Consider the following 21,761-nt stretch of genomic DNA (forward strand, 5'->3'; position numbering starts at 1 on the left):
GCTGGGCGTGTGTTTGTTACCTGTCGGTGGAAAAGCCGCATCAACTACGGAGCTATTTGTATAGTGAATGGTCCGCCGTTGGCTTTTTCTCTTGTTAAAAATCCACTGGTGAACTTCTCCCGGAGAAAATGGACACTGCCCGCCCCCATCCTAACAGAAGTCCCCAGTGCCTGTGGGTGGGATGTTGACAAAGACACAGTCCCTCCCCTCGCGCAGGTGCACATCGTTGGCCATAAGAGGAGTCACACGTAGGTGGGAGTTTTCAGTTACGGAGCTGGACCTCCGTCCTGGCTTGCCAAATACAAATCGGGGTCCGCTGCCGTGAGAGTTCAGCAAGAAGAGAGGTCAGGGAGACGGGGCAGAGAGAGGAGGCAGCCGTCAAGGAGGTGGGTCCCCCAGGATGCGAGCAACCAATTACTGATGTAGCTGAAATACTGGAAAACCACGTTGCGAAATAAACTAAGGGCTGAGTGAGCTGCCTGAGTTTATTTTCCTGAGGGATCTTGAGTGAGTCTTTAAAAAAAGTAGGTAGATGGAAATATAAAGCCCTGCTACTCAGTGAGACACAGTCACCACCCAGGTTGGTAAGAATGGGTAAAGACATCATAACAGAATGCTGTTGGGCCGGCGCCGCGGCTCACTAGGCTAATCCTCCGCCTAGTGGCGCCGGCACACTGGGTTCTAGTCCTGGTCGGGGCGCCGGATTCTGTCCCGGTTGCCCCTCTTCCAGGCCAGCTCTCTGCTGTGGCCGGGGAGTGCAGTGGAGGATGGCCCAAGTGCTTGGGCCCTGCACCCCATGGGATACCAGGAGAAGCACCTGGCTCCTGCCTTTGGATCAGCGCGGTGCGCTGGCCACAGTGTGCCGGCCACAGTGCGCCGGCTGCGGCGGCCATTGGAGGGTGAACCAATGGCAAAAGGAAGACCTTTCTCTCTGTCTCTCTCTCTCTCACTGTCCACTCTGCCTGTCAAAAAACAAAACAAAACAAAACAAAAAAAGAATGGTGTTGGACTTTCCCAAACTCAGCCCTACTTGACAGAATTTACATGTTAGTATTTAATTTCTGTTTTTTAAAAACAAAATTTGAAAGGCATTGGGCACGGGGGGTGGGGGACACAGACAGAAAGAGGAATCTGCGTCTGCTGCCCCTCTCCCCAGACTGACGCAGTGTCTGGGGATTCGCTGAGCCGAAGCCAGGATTTGGGAACTAAGTCTGGCTCTTCCACTTGGGTGGTAGGGACCAAGTACTGAACCGTCCCCTGCTGCCCTCTAGGGTGCACAGTAGCAGGCAGCTGGAGCTGGGTCATGAATGCAGGTTCTCCCTTATGCAAGCAGACTTTCCAAGCTGCATCTTCAGCTCCGTATCAAACGCCCAGTCCTCAGCAGGAATAAAGTACCTTAAAATTCGTTATTTTTTTCAATTTAAATTAATTGAAAATACCTTTATGGGATAATGAAAATAATAATAAAAAAGATTTTTGAGAAACTGTGCTATGCTAGAAGTTCAAGGTTGTTCTTAAAGACAAGTATACATTAGGAGATGAGTTGGCCCAGATGATCTTACACCCGTTTTTCTCCTGGTTTTTAAATCCGGTTTGTGATTTTGTAAGTCAGCATTTAAATCCTCTGGAGGACAGATTGTAGGAGGAAGCAGTGGGTTAGGAGGTCCTTCCATTGCTAGTGATGGCGAGGCGGGGATCTCGCTAGTGCAGGGCCGTGTGGGACCGTAACTGCGCACTGGTGCCACAGAGTGAGCTGCCGATCGCATCCCACGGAGGGAAGGGAGAGCCTCGTCACGGGCAGAAAACTGCTCTCGCTGGAAGTGGGAAGGAGCAAGACCAACCAGGGTCAGGGAGGGGAGGCAGCGTCTTACCCGAGAAACCTTCGATTGAAGGGGTGCAGACTTCATGCACTTCACACATGCAAGCTCAGGAGCCTAGTGGTTCTTCCCACCCTGCCCTCATCCCACTCCCACGCCCACCCTTCTTCCTCCTCCCTCTCCTGTTCCCAGTCTTATATTTTACTAAGATCAATCTTCAATTAACTTTATACACATAACATTAACCCTACATTAAGTACAGAGTTCAGCAAATATTAGTTAAAAAAAAAGAAAAGAAAACAGCAGTCAAGGGCTATTCAAAGTCATCCCATCTCAGAGTGTCAATCTCACCTCTATAGATGACCTTTTAGGTGCTCTATAGTTACCGCAGATCAGGGAGAACACACGGTATTTATCTTTTTGGGACTGCCTTATTTCACTGAGTGTGATGTTTTCCATTTGAGTCCATTTTGCTGGAAACAACAGGATTGCTTTGCTTTGCTTTTTTTTTTTTTTTTAACTTCTCTATGGTAGTCCTGGTGTATATATCCCATAATTTCTTGATCCAGTCTTCAGTTGACGGGCCTCTGGGTTGATTCCATATCTTGGCTATTGTGAATTTAGCTGCCATAAACATGTACAGGTAACTCTTTTCTACGCTGGTTTCACTTGGAGACAGCACTGAAACATTGTTCCAGGTGCAGGCAGCATTGTTATGCCAGTGGGAATGTCAGGCGAGTGGCTGAGGGTAGAGGTGGCCGGTTAAGGAACTTGGCTTTGACAGCTCCTCAGTGAAAAGGCAACCACTGGGACAGACGGCTTTTCAGAGGTGGGCTAGATACGGAAAGAAGTGAAAAATGAGCTGTACGGTTTTTCCTCACTTGGCAGAGATAAGGAGACGGACTGACACAGGTGAGAGTTAGTGAGACAAAGGAGGAATGGGAATTAGTAGAGTATCAGGGAATCAAGAAAATTGTGAGCTCCAAATGGACAGGAAGTGTGGGCTCGCGGTGCACAGTGAAGAGTGGAAGAAAGAACAGCGGCAAACCCAGTGTTTGCAGAGGATCAAGAGGTTGGTCGCTTTCGCATTCTACAGCCAGGGCGCTACCTCTTTCCTCCCTCCCTCCCTCCCTCTCCTCCCTCCTCTCCCTCCCTCCCTCCCTCCCTCCCTCTCCCCCAGTCTTCAGGTCGTCCACTGGGAAGAGACCTGTAACCCTTGCAATGGGTCCATTCCTCTGTCGCCCTGACTTTGGTTGGAAGATTCCCTGGGTTTGTCTGACCACTTGTCTCTGTAGATACCCTCGCTGAGATGTCCCTGCAACTGGAAACAAAGCCTTCAGAGACCTGTGACCTTCAGGGTTGTCAGAGTTCTCTGCAGGCTGCTCCCAGTCTCTGCAGGCTTCAAGCTCCTGGCGGAACTCCTTACCATGGGGGCAAACGTCCACGTGTAAAAGCCAGTGGGCTTTGCCGGGGTTCACCACACCAGCCTAGAGGCACTGCTCCGCGTCTCGGAAGTGGGCGAGTTTCCGGCGGGTCTCGCCCAATGCAGGTCTCCCTTTCTGTTGCCCAGAGAGTGATTATTTTCCTTTTCTCTTCTGTCACCAGATCTGGATCCTTTCCCACCCGAGGAACGTCCTGAAGTCAGAGTGAAGGAGGGGAAGGGGATGGTGCTCCTGTGCGACCCCCCGTACCACTTCCCAGGTAAGCCACTGCTCTGCGGCTGCGCACACCAGCCACAGGACGGGGCGGGCTTCGCTGCTCACGGTGCTGATGGGACATTGTGAATGACCTCATGAGCCTTACAGTCAGGGCTCATTATAAAGAACATTACACTGCGTATTTGCATCCCTTTCCAGTGCATCTAGACCCTGCCCCTGGCCTTCTTGGCTCATTACTCACAGGGCCCCCATCCCAAGGGTCTCTGAACATTGCCACTTACAGCTGTTGGACTGTATCCTCATTAAAGCCCCTACTGCTAGGGAGGATTGCGATAGACTCCCTTGGAATTATTTCTTGAAATGGAACAGTACCAAGGAATGAAGTGTAACCAGTCATTGTATTAATAACTTAACAGCTGCATATAAGAGGGTGCTCTAAAAGTTTAGGAAAATGAAAAGATAAATTTATTCTAACACACAAAAAAATGAAATCCATGCATACAAGGGGTCTCCAAAACATTAATGAAAATGCATATTACGAAAAACTGTACCTGGATTTCAAAATGCTTTGCCCCCAAATAAAATTGTCTTCTAATTCCATTTTCCGTGGACTTTCTGAAGTCACCCCACCCAGTGAACTGAACGTTGGAAAGGGGCGTTGATCTTTAGGTGCACTGACCTGCAGCCATCGTCACCCGCCCCAGGATTGAGGTTAGGTCAGGCGTCATCCGTGGTGAGACTCAGCTCCGATATAAGTCTTCTAGAATTCAGTATAGCAAAGGTAAAGCCATCACAGTGCTGGTTAAAAGATGAATGTATCCTATGCTGTCACCAGTTTCCACTGGTTTAATTTATCAAATATTCCTTGAAATAATACGAATATTATTTGCAATGCGAAATGTTTTCTTTTTCTTGCAGTTCTAATACTATGTCAAAAACTCGACTGTAAACACCTCCGTAGAGAATGAAACATAGACTATTGTAACTCAGTTTGTGAAGAATACATCCATCTGGTTTATGGGTGTGGGGTCATACACACACAAACATTTATTTCACACAAAGTTGTACACATATGTATTCTCACAAGAGCAGAGGCCTGAAGCAGGGACCATGTATGTCATACTGGCTGCTTAAGTATCGAGTGCTGGTCATGGTGGTTACTTTATAAACATAGGAGAAACATGAAATTCAAAATGTTGAAATAATCTTTCAGTGGAAAAATTTTTTTCTTCTTTATGGGGTTTCCACAAACAAAACAAGTGCTGTAAGTAGCCTGGGGCCACATTTGACCCCATCCAAGGCTGGGCAGGTTTCATTCCATCAGCAAGTCTGTGAGCACGTCCTGTGTACCAGGCACGGGTGTGTGCCCCAGGAGTGCCTCCATGGAGCAACGCAGGGGCAGCTGCCAGCCCGCAGCCAGCCTGCCCTGGGAGGGACAGACAGTAAGATCAACCGCTAAAGAAAGAGAGCACTTGTTAGATACTGAGGGGTGGGTGCTAGCAGGAAGAAGGGGTGCAGGGACCGAGGGAGAGGAAGTGATACAGCGAGGTGAACTGAGAAGGCAACTTGGGGTTAAGACCTAAAGGCAAGCCAGCTCCACAGCTCACTAGGCTATTCCTCTGCCTTGCGGCGCCGGCACACCGAGTTCTAGTTCCGGTCGGGGAGCCGGATTCTGTCCTGGTTGCCCCTCTTCCAGGCCAGCTCTCTGCTGTGGCCAGGGAGTGCAGTGGAGGATGGCCCAAGTGCTTGGGCCCTGCACCCCATGGGAGACCAGGAGAAGTACCTGGCTCCTGCCTTTGGATCAGTGTGGTGCACCGGCCGCAGTGCGCCGGCCGCGGCAGCTATTGAAGGGTGAACCAAAGGCAAAGGAAGACCTTTCTCTCTGTCTTTCTCTCTCACTATCCACTCTGCCTGTCAAAACAAACAAACAAAACAAACAAACAAACAAAAAACAAAAACCTAAAGGCAAAGAAGGAGCTGGCAGTCCGTGGTTCTGAGGGAGGATGTACCTGACAGATGGGGCGGGCAGCAGGTGCAGGTGGGGCCGTGGCAGAGCCAGGAGGCCAGGGCGCTGCTGGGGAGCAGGAAGGCAGAGGGAGGTGGGAGAAGGAAGATGAGAGGCACAGGGCTGTATGTGGAGGACTTTACACTGAGGGCTCTGAGCAGAGGCAGCCTGTCACATGACTCGGGTTTTACACAGATGGGTCTAGCGACTGATCTCAGAGAACAGTAGGTGGTGGGCAAAGCGGGCAGCAGGAGAGCAGGTAAGCGATATTGTGATAACCTCGGTAGCATCGATGGAGCCAGAAGGTAATTCTGATAACGCTAGATTCGTTCTATATTAACAAGCAATTCTTTGTTTAATTCCAGATATATTTGGGTTAAATTCTAGAAAGTCTTTGAAGAAGGAGCAAAGAGGCCTCGCTAGTAGGCCGTACGGGAAATGTAAGAGAACCCAGGAGCCTGTGTCGGCATTCAGGCTGCACGAGCTCCTGAGAGAAAGAGCTCCCGTACGTAGCTGAGAGCAGGCGTTGGCGAGTTCAGGGCCAAGTCTATTGAACATCACGTGCAGGTCAGGTGGGCGCCTCGGGATGTGTGTACATCTCTGAGCTGGGAGTACCTGAGCCATGAGACTGGTGACCTGCGGGATGGGATTAGACAGGCAGAGAGAGGAAGAGGGCGGAGGCTCTGAGCTTTGTCCACGGAGAGCCTTGCTTCCCTGCCTGTGGCATCTGTGTTGATTGGAGGATTTCATGGATCACAACATGTTGGTAGAAGCTGAGAACCCCTGAGCTGCAGGCAGAGTCACTCCCTTCTACATCCCATAATGACAGTGCAGTTACATGGACATGACACAGAATCAGCGGGCTTTTAAATGACTCCAGGAAGCATCGTTATTTACAGACTAAATTCTGAGTAGTCAGCTCATGTCATCAGCAGTTTTCGAAACCTGTGAACATTAGGTATCCCATGTTGAACACATACAAGAGCAGACATCTGCTTCCTAAGGCATAGCATGTGTGTGTGTATGTGTGCATGTGTGCATGGATGTGTATGTATATTTGTGTGTTTATGTGTGTGTGAGTGGTGTACATTCTCCTGCCTAATGCATTTCGGTTAAGCCTTACGCAGTGAAGTGTACAATCGTACTGGCAAAGGAAGCCGGGTCTGACCCTCCACACCCTGTCGGCCCAGTTGGTGGCCTGAGATTCAGTCCTTAGTACGACTGGTCAATGTCTTAATTCCGTCACTGAGAACATACAAGCCATAGAATCCGTGGACCTGCGTTGCACAGTCTTTAATGGCTTTCAGATTTAGAAATCCACTTGAAAATGATAAAACACGTGTGCAGTTTCAGTGGGTGATCACTGAGGTGCATCTCAGTGTGCTCAGGTTTTGGATCTGTTGTGATCAGTGCGTCCTGCTACACTGCAGTCTTTTGATTCAGGATTCCCGGGATGCCACTGCTCTCACAGGCTTCCGAGGATAGAGACTCCGGAGGAGCTGGGCCGTCGTCCGTGATGTGTAGCGGTTTTCTCTCAATTACGTGCTCTGCTGTTGCTTACAAAGGGGAAAAGTCTGACTCCAGCGAGTTTCCTTTTTCATAAAGCAGCCTCAAGCACACTTTCATGTATATTCAACTTCATGACGTTTGATGTGTGACAACGTGATGTCCAGCACAAAGTAAGAGCTCAGCGAATATCTGAAGCATGAGGGAGCGAGAGAGTGAAAGTAACAAATTTATTCATTAAATTGGTTGAGTGTAGGCATTGATCCCATGAAAATGTAAACGTTCATTTTACGTTTTATTATATTCCAGTAAATCATATTGCATGTACGTTTTTAAGCCTCTAGACTTCCAAAAGTGAAGACATAATGCTTTAATTTCCAGCTATTTTTTGTCAATATAACCATCAGAAATGCAATTACTGATTTCACAAAACATAAATTATGTCTTTATATATCGTGTGAGAGAAAATGAAGGGGAAAAACTTGCAGCCTCATTATTATACCGTGGGTGCTATTGATGAAGTGTGAAATACCTAAAAATAGGTACATCTGCGAATTTAAAAAGGGATAAGAAGGTGGGCGTACCCTTAAGGGAAACAAAATCTGGCTTATTGCATGTGATGAAGAGTCAGGCGGAGAATGGAGGAGAGTGGAGGAGAACGGAGGCGAGTGCAGCCCCGTAGGTTCCGCCTGAGCTCCCAGTCCTGGCCGAGCCTGGTGGAAATTTCTCTCAGCGTGCCTGGTGTGTACTCATCTACACTGAGGCACTGGCCAGAAGCTGTGGCGATCTTGTTGATACAGGTAAATTCTGCAGCTGCTTTTTAAGAAAATGGAAAAATCTTCTAAAAAGTTTCCCAGTAATTCCTCCAGGGCACACAAATGTAGTTTAAGTGTATTTACAAGAGGAAGATACATAATTCAGCAGGTTAGTGAGTGATGTCACTCAGAGGAGCCAGTAGCCTTAGCCAAACGCACTGTAGTGGCCAAAACCAGTTTCCCCTGTGAGACTGTGGGTCCAGGCTCTCGTGAGGCAGCAGAGCGGTCTCATTGTCCTGCCGACATTTCTTCCCGACGTGCTGGCACTTGGTCCCCCTGCAACGTTGCCTTCAGAGCCATGTGTTAGGCGATCTCGTCTGCATTGCTAGCAGGAAAGTAGATGACGGCTTTCACCCCAGAGAGTTGATTAGGTCGTCAGTGTGGGACGAGGAGAGCCATGGCCGTGAGGAAACCTTCATGGAGTCTTTCGGAGAACGGGGTCAGGGGTCAGCTTGTGTTGGTCAAGATTCGGCTTCATGTTGCAGCCAGGGAGGCAGGGCAGCGGGCACCTCCCCCTGGGTGCAGCGTGTGATGGTGACAGTGGGGGAGCAAGGAGGTTGGGACGTGAGTTCTATCCCCGTCGCTGAGAGCCCTTAGGGAAGTCACCGCACTGGCAAGGCCTTGGCTTCCTCACTTAAACATGGCAGCAGCCATCCCCACCTGTGTTCAGTGGTGGTCTGCGTCTCATTACACTTACTGCAACTTACAGTAGCCTTCTGTGGTTACTATCATTTTATCCAAATGGGTCAAACAGGTGGCCTTGTCAGTAGGCTGAAGTATGCTAGATAAATTGATATGACAGTCAGAGACCTAGCAACATATGGGACGTGCTCAGATTCCATAAAGTAAATGAGTTAGAGAATCCGGGTTGGGTGTTAAGTCAGACCAACTGTCCTTTATCCTGGCGCTTAGTTCATGTAAACGTGAGTGTAACAACCTTACCAAAGCAGTGTCTTATGGGAAATAGTTGCTGTGTGCCTGCTGAGACGCATGTGTAGAATGTACCTGCTTTCTCCCTCTGCACGGCCACTGTGAAGTCAGACTGCTCGATCGCTCTCAATGTGTGCTTAAACACCACCAGGGCACCGCAGCGCCTGGTTCATAAAGAGATGCCTTGACTTCCCTGGCATTTTCACGTTTTTGTAGTTTGTTACCAAAAATCATTGCAAAATGTTGATTTCCATTTGAATGGGAAACAGACACATTATTTCTGAATCAGAAGAGGTCAGAATTAAAACTTTTAAAACTTGAATATCAGTTGGGACAAAAGGCATGATACTTGTTTCTGAATAATCTACTTGTGGTGAACTTAGGATGCTGTCATATCAGAATTCTAAGCAGCCCCCTGAATGTCTTCTTATCTTTTTGCTTTTGTGACCCTGAATTATCATAAAGGTAATGCACATAGTGTCATCACTCAGACCTAAGTATAGAAAAAGGCATAGGTTATCAGAGACTCTGAGGTAGGGACTGAAGATGGCGGATTGATTTCTTCTTTAAATTTTTATTTTCATTTTGTTTGAAAGGCAGACACACACACACACAGAGGTTGAGAGAGAGAACGAGAGATAGAGAGAGAGAGAGAGAGAGATCGATCTTCCATGCACTGCTTCACTCCCCAAACGCCTGCAGCAGTCAAGGCTGGGCCAGGCTGAGTCAGGACAGGGGCCTGGAACTCCGTCCAGTCTCCCGCGTGGGTGCAGGGACCCAGTACCTGGGCCGACATCTACTCCCAGGGACGTGCATGAGCTGAGGCTTGATTGGAAACAGCAACTGCGACTTGAACCTTCGCTCTGATATGGGATCTGGGTGTCACTGGCAGTGGCTTAACTACGGCACCAAATTCCTAGCCCTCTTCCTCCTTTACACTTTATATTGTTTAACCAGTGAACATATGTATCTATATGTATATACCGCTTCAATGACGAAATGATGTGAAATTAAACTAATTTAACCATCTTCATTGTGTTTCCTTGTGCTATGTGTTGCTGAAGAAAATTACATAGCTGGGGCCAGCACTGTGGTCTAGCAGGTAGGGCTGCCACATGCGACACTGGCATCCCATATGTGCACTGGTTCAAGGCCCGGCTCTTCCATGTTCACCTGGGAGGGCAGTGGAAGATGGCCCAAGTGTGTGGACCCTTCCCCCCTGCATGGGAGACCTGGATGAAACTCCTGGTTCCTGGCTTCATCCTGGGCAAGTCCTGGGCATCTGGGGAGTGAAGCAGCAGATGGAAGATCTCTGTGTGATTCCCTCTCTCTGTGTAACTCTAATAAATCATAAAAATGGAGAAGAAAATGACAGAGCTAATCTAAATGAAACCCGAGTTATTATTCCCTGTCAGTCAGGGTTGCTGTAGAGTGATTTGCTTTGGATTCCCTTTCACACTCTGTTGGCAGCTTTTACCAGTCACCTGCTTGTCATGGTTATTTCATCGGCCATGACTCCGGAGTGCAGGGAGAAGTGAAGTCCTGTCCTGCCTGGCCCGGGAGGTGAGCAGTGCACACTCGCTGCCAGTGCTTGTCAACTTCACGAGCTCAGGTGTTTTAAGGCAGTCATTCTGTGACCTGGAAGTTCATCTCATGTATTTGTTGAGTGACTGCTGGGGAGGAGAGGAGAGGAGAGAAAACTCTGAGAAATTGAGCAAATTAAGAGGAACAATCAGTGTTTGGTGTACCTGGTTAGTATGTTATCCCAAGGAATTTGCACCATAAAATCTTCAGCCATGTGATACGTTTCCTAAAGCTGAAGAATATCCCTGACTGCTTTGCTGTGTTCCTGTGGCTTTCGCCTTTAAATGTGACTACGACAGGTTGTAGGAACTCTGTTTTTACCCAAACACAGTTTTAAAATAGGAGTGCTCGAAGATAAAAGAGACAAAGCCACAGTCTGGTAAGTCATCTGGAGTTTAATTTAAAATTCAGTAAGGCAAACCCTCATGCACTTTGTAATTATTAGACCTGCATTCAGAATCCTGGTTCTACTTAATGGTCATGAGACTCTAAGCAACTTGTTTAACCTCTTTGGGCTTTCCCCTGGCTCAGGAATGAAATGAAAGTAAGAATATTAATAGCCCAGAAACTAAAAGACAGAGAGCACTGAATACATGCAATGGCTCAGCACCAGGCTTACACAGTGTACACAAACTGAGCACAGCAGGAAAATCTGCACGAAGTGTCTTGGCTTCCTCCTGACCTTTGCTTAACAATGCCCTGGTGGTTCAGTTCTCAAAAACAAAATGCTTTTAATACTTATTAGGTGGGCCGGTGCCGCGGCTCACTAGGCTAATCCTCCGCCTTGCGGCGCCGGCACACAGGGTTCTAGTCCCGGTCGGGGCGCCGGATTCTGTCCCGGTTGCCCCTCTTCCAGGCCAGCTCTCTGCTGTGGCCAGGGAGTGCAGTGGAGTATGGCCCAAGTGCTTGGGCCCTGCACCCCATGGGATACCAGGAGAAGCACCTGGCTCCTGCCATCGGATCAGCGCGGTGCGCCGGCCACAGCGCGCCGTCCGCGGCGGCCATTGGAGGGTGAACCAACGGCAAAAGGAAGACCTTTCTCTCTGTCTCTCTCTCACTGTCCACTCTGCCTGTCAAAAAAAAAAAAAAAAAAAAAAAAAAAAAAAAAAAACTTATTAGGCAACATTTTCTCGTAGATGATCTTAGCTACCGCTGGCTTCTGAATGAATTCCCGGTATTCATCACAATGGATAAGCGAAGATTTGTGTCCCAGACGAATGGAAATCTCTACATTGCGAATGTGGAGTCTTCGGACAAGGGCAACTACTCCTGCTTTGTGTCCAGCCCTTCTATCACAAAGAGCGTGTTCAGCAAATTCATCCCGCTCATCCCGATACCCGAACGTAAGTGTTTTGTGTGCTGCACTCTGTTTTTGCGAGGTTGTCTCCCTGCGGCGTGCTTAGCGCCATGAGAAGGAAGGTGTAGTAGGGACACCGGCTACCTGCACTGGCAGGACCGTACAGACAGCATGTGCTTGGAGTGCAGCCGGAGCTTGATCCTGAACGTTCGGGGTTGAGAAGCGTCATCTTGTACAGCTGCCCAGATGGTCAGCTTCCAGTCGTTGCCTCTAGTCTAGGAGATAACGGAGGACGGAGTCACTCATCAGCGCCTGTGTGTGGGTCACAGCGGAGATCGCTGACATCCGCTTGTTGTCTGTGGCCATTCCTGCTTCCTCCTGAAGTCCCAGAGACCGAGAGGTTACATCCGAACCAGGAGCAGTGACCGCAGGCTTAGGGGAAAGGCAGTTTGATACTTAGATATTTTGGAGGAACTGTATACATGACTCAAGCAAGCTGCTTTTTCCACTCCAGGTGGTTGGCATGGGTGCCACCCGTGCAGTGCCGCGTGTTGTGGCCACTGCCGCCTCACCTGGCCTTCACACTTTGTTCATCCTGGTGCTGCCGGGAGCACAGCCATGAGTCCAGCCTCGGAGGAGCGGACAGACCTAGGCTGGCTCCTGCCCCTTCCCCTGAGCGTGCCCTGGGGCAGTGGGGGAGAGACTTGAGATGCCTCTTTTTTCTCTCACTGCAAGGGAGTCACATCCGTGGTATTCAATACTGTTGGTGTTCTCGCCTCCATTTTAGCAGATACACATAGTGAAAAGGAGCAGGCCTGTAAAATGCCCAGGATCTTGAACCTCAGCACTTGCGTGTGTTTGCTCACTTCCTGTCTCCCTGCAAAGCATTTCTGCTCCTGCTCAGGCTCTTTCCTCCAGCTGCTGTGGTCTGCATCCCGCTGGGCTCAGATCCGGCCTCACCGCCTCACTGACCGGGTTCAGATCAGGCCTCACCGCCTCACTGACCGGGTTCAGATCTGGGCCTCACCGCCTCACTGACCGGGTTCAGATCCAGGCTCACCGCCTCACTGACCGGGTTCAGATCCAGGCTCACCGCCTCACTGACGGGGTTCAGACCCGGGCCTCACCGCCTCACTGACCGGGCTAAGATCCGGGCCTCACCGCCTCACTGACCGGGCTCAGATCCGGGCCTCACCGCCTCACTGACCGGGCTCAGATCCGGGCCTCACCGCCTCACTGACCGGGCTCAGATCCGGGCCTCACTGCCTCACTGACTGGGTTCAGATCTGAGCCTCACCACCTCACTGACTGCCTTTCTGTTCCTAATCCTCAAAATCTCTCATGCTTCATCCTCACTGCATATTCTTTCGTGCTCACTGCAAACAGCCCAGTGACCTTGACTTCCTGTGTGCTACCTCCCGAGGCCACTGTCCAGCCTGGCTTGCCTGACCCTGGACCCTGTCCTTTCTGCCTCTTGCAAGTGTCCCGTCCTTCGTGTGCCCTTGAACCCCCTTTTCCCGCCGGGCTCTCCAGCAGGTGCCAGGCATTCCGCAGCACATAGTCTCCCTGCCCGTGTTTCTCTCTCATCTTTCCCTGGATGTTCTCGCCGTCTCACAACAGCTCTCTGCCAGTTCAAGTCTGCAGATTGTCTTCCTGTCAGTCCTTACCCCTGCCTGTGCCCCAGACTTGTCCCACACTAAGCTCAAGGTCAGTTAGCTGAGAAGGTCTACCCTGACCGGTAGGCTGCTCCACGGTGAGCTCGGCTCCTTCGGCAACGCTATTTTCGTTTTCCTGGATCGAGGTGGAGCTGTCAGGCATCAGCTGCTCTCCTGCCCTGAACCTCACAATGGCTGATCCCCAGCAGTTCTTCAGTAGTGTGCATACCCCCAGGGGAACCCGGACAGTTCTTCATCAGTGTGCATACCCCCGGGGGAACACGGACAGTTCTTCAGTAGTGTGCATACACCCGAGGGAACCCGGACAGTTCTTCATCAGTGTGCATACCCCCAGGGGAACCCGAACAGTTCTTCATCAGTGTGCATACCCCCGGGGGAACCCGGACAGTTCTTCAACAGTGTGCATACCCCCGGGGGAACCCGGACAGTTCTTCAGTAGTGTGCATACCCCCAGGGGAACCCGGACAGTTCTTCATCAGTGTGCATACCCCCAGGGGAACCCGAACAGTTCTTCATCAGTGTGCATACCCCCGGGGGAACACGGACAGTTCTTCAACAGTGTGCATACACCCGGGGGAACCCGGACAGTTCTTCAGTAGTGTGCATACCCCCGGGGGAACCCGGACAGTTCTTCATCAGTGTGCATACCCCCGGGGGAACACGGACAGTTCTTCAATAGTGTGCATACCCCCGGGGGAACCCGGACAGTTCTTCAGTAGTGTGCGTACCCCCAGGGGAACCCGGACAGTTCTTCAATAGTGTGCATACCCCCGGGGGAACCCGGACAGTTCTTCAGTAGTGTGCGTACCCCCAGGGGAACCCGGACAGTTCTTCAATAGTGTGCATACCCCCGGGGGAACCCGGACAGTTCTTCAGTAGTGTGCATACCCCCGGGGGAACCCGGACAGTTCTTCAGTAGTGTGCATACCCCCAGGGGAACCCGGACAGTTCTTCATCAGTGTGCATACCCCCGGGGGAACACGGACAGTTCTTCAACAGTGTGCATACACCCGGGGGAACCCGGACAGTTCTTCAGCAGTGTGCATACACCCGGGGGAACCCGGACAGTTCTTCATCAGTGTGCATACCCCCGGGGGAACCCGGACAGTTCTTCAGTAGTGTGCAAACCCCCGGGGGAACACGGACAGTTCTTCAATAGTGTGCATACCCCCGGGGGAACCCGGACAGTTCTTCAGTAGTGTGCATACCCCCGGGGGAACCCGGACAGTTCTTCAACAGTGTGCGTACACTCGGGGGAACTCGGACAGTTCTTCAACAGTGTGCGTACACCCGGGGGAACCCGGACAGTTCTTCAATAGTGTGCATACCCCCGGGGGAACCCGGACAGTTCTTCAGCAGTGTGCATACCCCCGGGGGAACCCGGACAGTTCTTCATCAGTGTGCATACCCCCGGGGGAACCCGGACAGTACTTCAATAGTGTGCATACCCCCAGGGGAACCCGGACAGTTCTTCATCAGTGTGCATACCCCCGGGGGAACACGGACAGTTCTTCAGTAGTGTGCATACCCCTGGGGGAACCCGGACAGTTCTTCAACAGTGTGCATACACTCGGGGGAACCCGGACAGTTCTTCAGTAGTGTGCGTACACCCGGGGGAACCCGGACAGTTCTTCAACAGTGTGCATACACTCGGGGGAACCCGGACAGTTCTTCAGTAGTGTGCATACCCTCGGGGGAACCCGGACAGTTCTTCAGTAGTGTGCATACCCCCGGGGGAACCCGGACAGTTCTTCAGCAGTGTGCATACACCCGGGGGAACCCGGACAGTTCTTCAATAGTGTGCGTACCCCTGGGGGAACCCGGACAGTTCTTCAATAGTGTGCATACCCCCAGGGGAACCCAGACAGTTCTTCATCAGTGTGCATACCCCCAGGGGGACCCGGACAGTTCTTCAGTAGTGTGCATACCCCCAGGGGAACCCGGACAGTTCTTCAGTAGTGTGCATACCCCCAGGGGAACCCGGACAGTTCTTCAGCAGTGTGCATACACCCGGGGGAACCCGGACAGTTCTTCAGTAGTGTGCATACCCCCAGGGGAACCCGGACAGTTCTTCCTTCATCAGTGTGCATACCCTCGGGGGAACCTGGACAGTTCTTCAGCAGTGTGCATACCCCCGGGGGAACACGGACAGTTCTTCAACAGTGTGCATACACCCGAGGGAACCCGGACAGTTCTTCAGCAGTGTGCATACACCCGGGGGAACCCGGACAGTTCTTCATCAGTGTGCATACCCCCGGGGGAACCCGGACAGTTCTTCAGTAGTGTGCATACCCCCGGGGGAACACGGACAGTTCTTCAATAGTGTGCATACCCCCGGGGGAACCCGGACAGTTCTTCAGTAGTGTGCATACCCCCGGGGGAACCCGGACAGTTCTTCAACAGTGTGCGTACACTCGGGGGAACTCGGACAGTTCTTCAACAGTGTGCGTACACCCGGGGGAACCCGGACAGTTCTTCAACAGTGTGCATACACTCGGGGGAACTCGGACAGTTCTTCAACAGTGTGCGTACACCCGGGGGAACCCGGACAGTTCTTCAGTAGTGTGCATACCCCCGGGGGAACCCAGACAGTTCTTCAACAGTGTGCATACACTCGGGGGAACTCGGACAGTTCTTCAACAGTGTGCGTACACCCGGGGGAACCCGGACAGTTCTTCATCAGTGTGTGTACACCCGGGGGAACCCGGACAGTTCTTCAGTAGTGTGTATACCCTCGGGGGAACCCGGACAGTTCTTCAGTAGTGTGCATACCCCCGGGGGAACCCGGACAGTTCTTCAGCAGTGTGCATACACCCGGGGGAACCCGGACAGTTCTTCAATAGTGTGCGTACCCCTGGGGGAACCCGGACAGTTCTTCAATAGTGTGCATACCCCCAGGGGAACCCGGACAGTTCTTCAATAGTGTGCGTACCCCTGGGGGAACCCGGACAGTTCTTCAATAGTGTTCATACCCCCAGGGGAACCCAGACAGTTCTTCATCAGTGTGCATTCCCCCAGGGGAACCCGGACAGTTCTTCAGTAGTGTGCATACCCCCAGGGGAACCCGGACAGTTCTTCAGTAGTGTGCATACCCCCAGGGGAACCCGGACAGTTCTTCAGCAGTGTGCATACACCCGGGGGAACCCGGACAGTTCTTCAGTAGTGTGCATACCCCCAGGGGAACCCAGATAATTCTTCAATAGTGTGCATACCCCCAGGGGAACCCAGACAGTTCTTCATCAGTGTGCATACCCCCAGGGGAACCCGGACAGTTCTTCCTTCATCAGTGTGCATACCCTCGGGGGAACCTGGACAGTTCTTCAGCAGTGTGCATACACCCGGGGGAACCCGGACAGTTCTTCAGTAGTGTGCATACCCCTGGGGGAACCCGGACAGTTCTTCAGTAGTGTGCATACCCTCGGGGGAACCCGGACAGTTCTTCAGTAGTGTGCGTACCCCCGGGGGAACCCGGACAGTTCTTCAGTAGTGTGCATACCCCCGGGGGAACTCGGACAGTTCTTCAGTAGTGTGCATACCCTCGGGGGAACCCGGGCAGTTCTTCAGTAGTGTGCATACCCCCGGGGGAACCCAGACAGTTCTTCAGTAGTGTGTGTACCCCCGGGGGAACCCGGACAGTTCTTCAGTAGTGTGCATACCCCCGGGGGAACCCGGACAGTTCTTCAACAGTGTGCATACCCCCAGGGGAACCCAGACAGTTCTTCATCAGTGTGCATACCCCCAGGGGAACCCGGACAGTTCTTCAGTAGTGTGCATACCCCCAGGGGAACCCGGACAGTTCTTCAGCAGTGTGCATACACCCGGGGGAACCCGGACAGTTCTTCATCAGTGTGCATACCCCCGGGGGAACCCGGACAGTTCTTCATCAGTGTGCATACCCCCAGGGGAACCCAGATAATTCTTCAATAGTGTGCATACCCCCAGGGGAACCCAGACAGTTCTTCATCAGTGTGCATACCCCCAGGGGAACCCGGACAGTTCTTCCTTCATCAGTGTGCATACCCTCGGGGGAACCTGGACAGTTCTTCAGCAGTGTGCATACACCCGGGGGAACCCGGACAGTTCTTCAGTAGTGTGCATACCCCCGGGGGAACCCGGACAGTTCTTCAGTAGTGTGCATACCCTCGGGGGAACCCGGACAGTTCTTCAGTAGTGTGCATACCCCCGGGGGAACCCGGACAGTTCTTCAGTAGTGTGCATACCCCCGGGGGAACTCGGACAGTTCTTCAGTAGTGTGCATACCCTCGGGGGAACCCGGACAGTTCTTCAGTAGTGTGCATACCCCCGGGGGAACCCGGACAGTTCTTCAGTAGTGTGCATACCCTCGGGGGAACCCAGACAGTTCTTCAGTAGTGTGTGTACCCCCGGGGGAACCCGGACAGTTCTTCAGTAGTGTGCATACCCCCGGGGGAACCCGGACAGTTCTTCATTAGTGCATACACCCGGGGGAACCTGCAGAGTTCTTCAACAGTGTGCGTACACCCAGGGGAACCCGGACAGTTCTTCAACAGTGTGCGTACACTCGGGGGAACTCGGACAGTTCTTCAGTAGTGTGCGTACACCCGGGGGAACCTGGACAGTTCTTCATCAGTGTGTGTACACCTGGGGGAACCCGGACAGTTCTTCAGTAGTGTGCATACCCCCAGGGGAACCTGGACAGTTTTTCAACAGTGTGCATACACCCCAGGGGAACCCGGAGATGCTGCTCCTGCAGGCTCAGGGGTGTCCGGGAGTCCGCATGTTCAGGAAGCGTCCAGGTGATGGCGCACACTCGCAGGAACCTTGATCCAAGGAGCAGTCCTTCGATTCTGCCTCTGTGATATGAACAGTACCCTCTCTTTCCGTTCTGTTCTCACTTCGGCTCCATGCCAGGTGGGACTTACCTGTCTGCCTGTGTTAGTGAAACAGCCTCCTTTTCATCTCCACGTCCTGTGGTTTTCCTCTCCGGTCCTTACCCTATACAACTGCCGACAAGGTCTACCTGAACGAAAGGCAGAAGCCGTATGATTTCCTCGGACTGAGGTTCATCGTAGCCACCCATGGAGGAATGCACGGAGGGATGTTCAGGGTCATGTTCGCAGGTCTCCCAGGTGGTGGGTGCAGGCTCAGCTTCGACTCCACGCACCTGACGTCACTGGGTTCCCTGGACCTTCCCTTGCACACTCCAGGGGTTTCTCACAATATGCTGTCTCCTCACTTGCTCTGGTTCCACTCAGACACCATCTGGGAGATTCCCCAGCCCCCGTGGGCTTCGGGGTATCCCTCATGGCCAGCACACCTTCAGGCGCCTCAATTTCTTGTGGCTGATGTACCAGGTCACTGTGTATCTGTCTGTCTCTTTAACCTTAGACAGTGGATGGTACACGTTGACGCTGTCACCCTCCACAATGTATTCAGCCTCTCTGAGCCCGTCACTTTCCCTGGCAGGGGCAGGGCATAGCACTTCCTTCCGGATATGCTGAGTGAGGGACTCCCGAGTGTCTGTGTGGACGAGCGTGATGTTGCCTGAACACGCGGTTTCCGCTCCTCCCGTCCCCCTGTCCCTCATCTCTGTGGACGCGCCTCCACTTTCCCCAGTCCGTTCTGCACTTGCCTCTCTCTCTGTGCTCTCTCCTTCGACGTGTGTTTGATGCTCCCTAATGCCTTCTTGGACTTTGGAGATTCACGGGGTGCGTATGCTGCTGTCAGGATGAGCAGCGCCGCTGCAGATGCCTGCTGAAGCCCCGCTCCGTGTACGCGGTGTGAACCAGAGACGCGGCGGGCACTGCCTTCCAGGGGCGGTTCTCACCCTGTGAAAGTCAAGAGTTCAAAGAACAAATAGCAGTGTGCGTAGTAATTCAAGGACTTCTGTGCTGTTTTTAATTTAGGGACGACAAAGCCGTACCCCGCTGATATCGTGGTTCAGTTCAAGGACGTGTACGCACTGATGGGCCAGAACGTGACGTTGGAGTGCTTCGCGCTTGGGAAGTAAGTCCACTTGTGCTTTTACCAACACAAAGAAATGCGTGAACATCTAGGAAGTAAATAGATGATGTGAATATTTAGCGGTAAACACAGAATAATTGTCTTCAAAGCACTGTGGGCCTTCAGCTCCTGTGTCTTCTATTTAAAGTCCTGTTCCTGATATCCGATGGCGGAAGGTTCTGGAACCGATGCCCAGCACGGCCGAGATCAGCACCTCTGGCGCCGTCCTCAAGATCATCAACATTCAGCTGGAAGACGAAGGCCTGTACGAGTGCGAGGCGGAGAACATCAGAGGGAGGGACAAGCACCAGGCAAAGATCTATGTGCAAGGTAGGGCGCCGCTTTGCTTTTCCGTAACTCCAGTCTCTCACTTAGAACTGCTGCAGTACTGGGGAGGCTGCTCTCCAGTGATTAACGGTATTAAAAACAGTGTTGTAGATTATAAAGAAGAAATATGTAACATCAGAGGGAGGGACAAGCACCAGGCAAAGATCTGTGTACAATGTAGGGCGCCGCTTTCCTTTTCTGTAACTCCAGTCTCTCACTTAGAACTGCTGCAGTACTGGGGAAGCTGCTCTCCAGTGATTAATGGTTTTAAAAACAGTGTTGTAGATTATAAAGATGAAGTATGTATCTTACGTCTAATTAATTCACAAGTAGGATTTAGAATAGATAAGAACTTGTACCGTGGTTAAGATGGTATTTCACGGTTGACAGTGATGGATGGCTCTTGCTGGCTTTCTGAGTACACAATTACTGTAGGCTTGTTTGCTTCCTTGCCTTTTTATGGAAAACACTTCTTGATTTATGTATTTTCATTTGAAAGGCATCAGACAGAAAGACACAGCCAGTCTGCTGGTACACTCCCCCAGATGCCTGTAGTAGCCAGGTCTCCCACAGGGTGGAAGGTGCCTAAGTGTCCTGAGCCATCGCCTGTTGCCTCCCAGGGTGTGCGTCAGCGGGCAGCTGGACGTGAAGTGAGAGCCGGTGCTGAACGCCAGGCACCTTGACACAGGGTGTGGGCGTCTCACACTGCGTCTTCACTGCTGCGCCGAAACTCTTTCATCTGTAGAAGAACCTGTGCGTTTTGACTTAGTTTAAGGCAGTGGGTTACAGACTCCACTGTGTATCAGAAGTACCTGGAGGGCTTGTAAAAGCACGGATTTCTGGCCTCCACCCTCTGATTTTCTGCTTCAGAAGTTTGCTGTGGGCTTGGGAATTTGTGTGTTTAACAAGCATCTGGGGATGCTGGTCCCAGAGCCATACTTGGAAGATCCACTGGTCTGATGGATCGTTTTTCCTTGACAGAATTATCTTGGCACATGTCTTTAATTCTTGTGCATTAAAATAAATTTGGACCTAGGAAGACGGAGTTTTTGTCAGGCAACACCTGAAACTTTCCAGGCTGAAGTCACCTCTGTGATGTTCTCCCACGTGCAGCCAGCAGGTCCCGACTGGGTAACAGCGAAGGCTCAGCAGCACCGTTCCCCCTTAGACTCTGACTTCTTCCCAGCTCTCCCAGAAGGAATCAGAAACATTTCACAGTCATAAATAATCCAAAACAGTGTTTCAGCTGCAGGTCTATTGTATCGTAAATGTGCTCCGGTTGGATTGCATCTCCGTTCTGCGCCCAAAGCGTTCTTTGTGTGATCGTCAGTGACTGCGGGGTGAAAGCTGGTGACGCACTCTCAGTTGTGTCCTACGTGATCCAGCAGTGTCAGTCACCACGGCTGGTCCCTCCCTCGTCCTCGACCTGCTCTCTCAACCTGGCAGCTGCAGCCCACACTGGGTGGACGTCCCCACACCCCGTGTCCACTCCACAGGGCCATGCCCTCCTACCCCATGCCTGTTCTACAGCGGAGTGATCAGGGTGTGGTCTCTGAACCTGGCGTGTGCGCCCCACGCTGGATGGACTTCCCTACACCCTATGGCATGCCCTTCTACCCCATGCCTGTCCTACAGCGGGGTGATCAGGGTGTGGTCTGTGAACCTGGCATGTGCAGCCCACACTGGGTGGACCTCCCTTGTGGGGAGCAACCGGACTAGACTGAGTTACTGGAATTAAGACTTATTCTATGCATCTGCTCTCCCACAATATGGCGCTGGGAGAGAAGTAAACAGCTTCCGCACAGCTGCCTCCAGTTCAACCAATTAACTGTAGGACTTGCTCCTGATTGGAGAGCAGCGTACTCGGCGTGTGGGCAGCCGAGTTGGGATTGGCGGAGGAGGACTATAAAGGAGGAGAGAGACGGCATGCACCAGGAACATCTAAGGGGAACATCTAGCTGAAGGAACACCCGTGCAGCCCCCGAGAAAGCCGGCCGGCGGTGTGCCGCTCCCCTGCGGAAGTGGGGAATGTGGCCAGGGGGAACTGCCCTTCCACGGAGGTGGAAGGGATAGTAGCCAACCCGGGAAGAACCAGCAGCTAACCCGGGGAGGGCCGAGCAGACGAAAAGAACAGCGCAGGGTCCTGTGTCGTTCCTCCACGAAG

At 51.9% G+C, this 21,761-nt stretch overlaps 1 protein-coding gene across 9 annotated transcripts in view; it reads left to right on the plus strand.

Annotated features, from left to right (window-relative positions):
- Positions 1-21,761, plus strand: part of CNTN1 (contactin 1) — a 384,862-nt gene that overhangs the window by 232,907 nt on the left and 130,194 nt on the right. For all 9 annotated transcript variants that reach the window (XM_051850934.3, XM_051850935.3, XM_051850936.3 and 6 more), the window contains 4 exons: positions 3,423-3,518; positions 11,452-11,658; positions 19,174-19,273; positions 19,419-19,600. In XM_051850934.3, the coding sequence (XP_051706894.1) occupies positions 3,423-3,518; positions 11,452-11,658; positions 19,174-19,273; positions 19,419-19,600 (585 nt within the window). The remainder of the gene's footprint in view (positions 1-3,422; positions 3,519-11,451; positions 11,659-19,173; positions 19,274-19,418; positions 19,601-21,761) is intronic.

The sequence above is a fragment of the Oryctolagus cuniculus genome, chromosome 9 (genome assembly GCF_051225735.1).
Source record: "Oryctolagus cuniculus isolate XC-2025 breed Fujian yellow rabbit chromosome 9, ASM5122573v1, whole genome shotgun sequence".
In the NCBI taxonomy this organism is placed as follows: Eukaryota; Metazoa; Chordata; class Mammalia; order Lagomorpha; family Leporidae; genus Oryctolagus; species Oryctolagus cuniculus.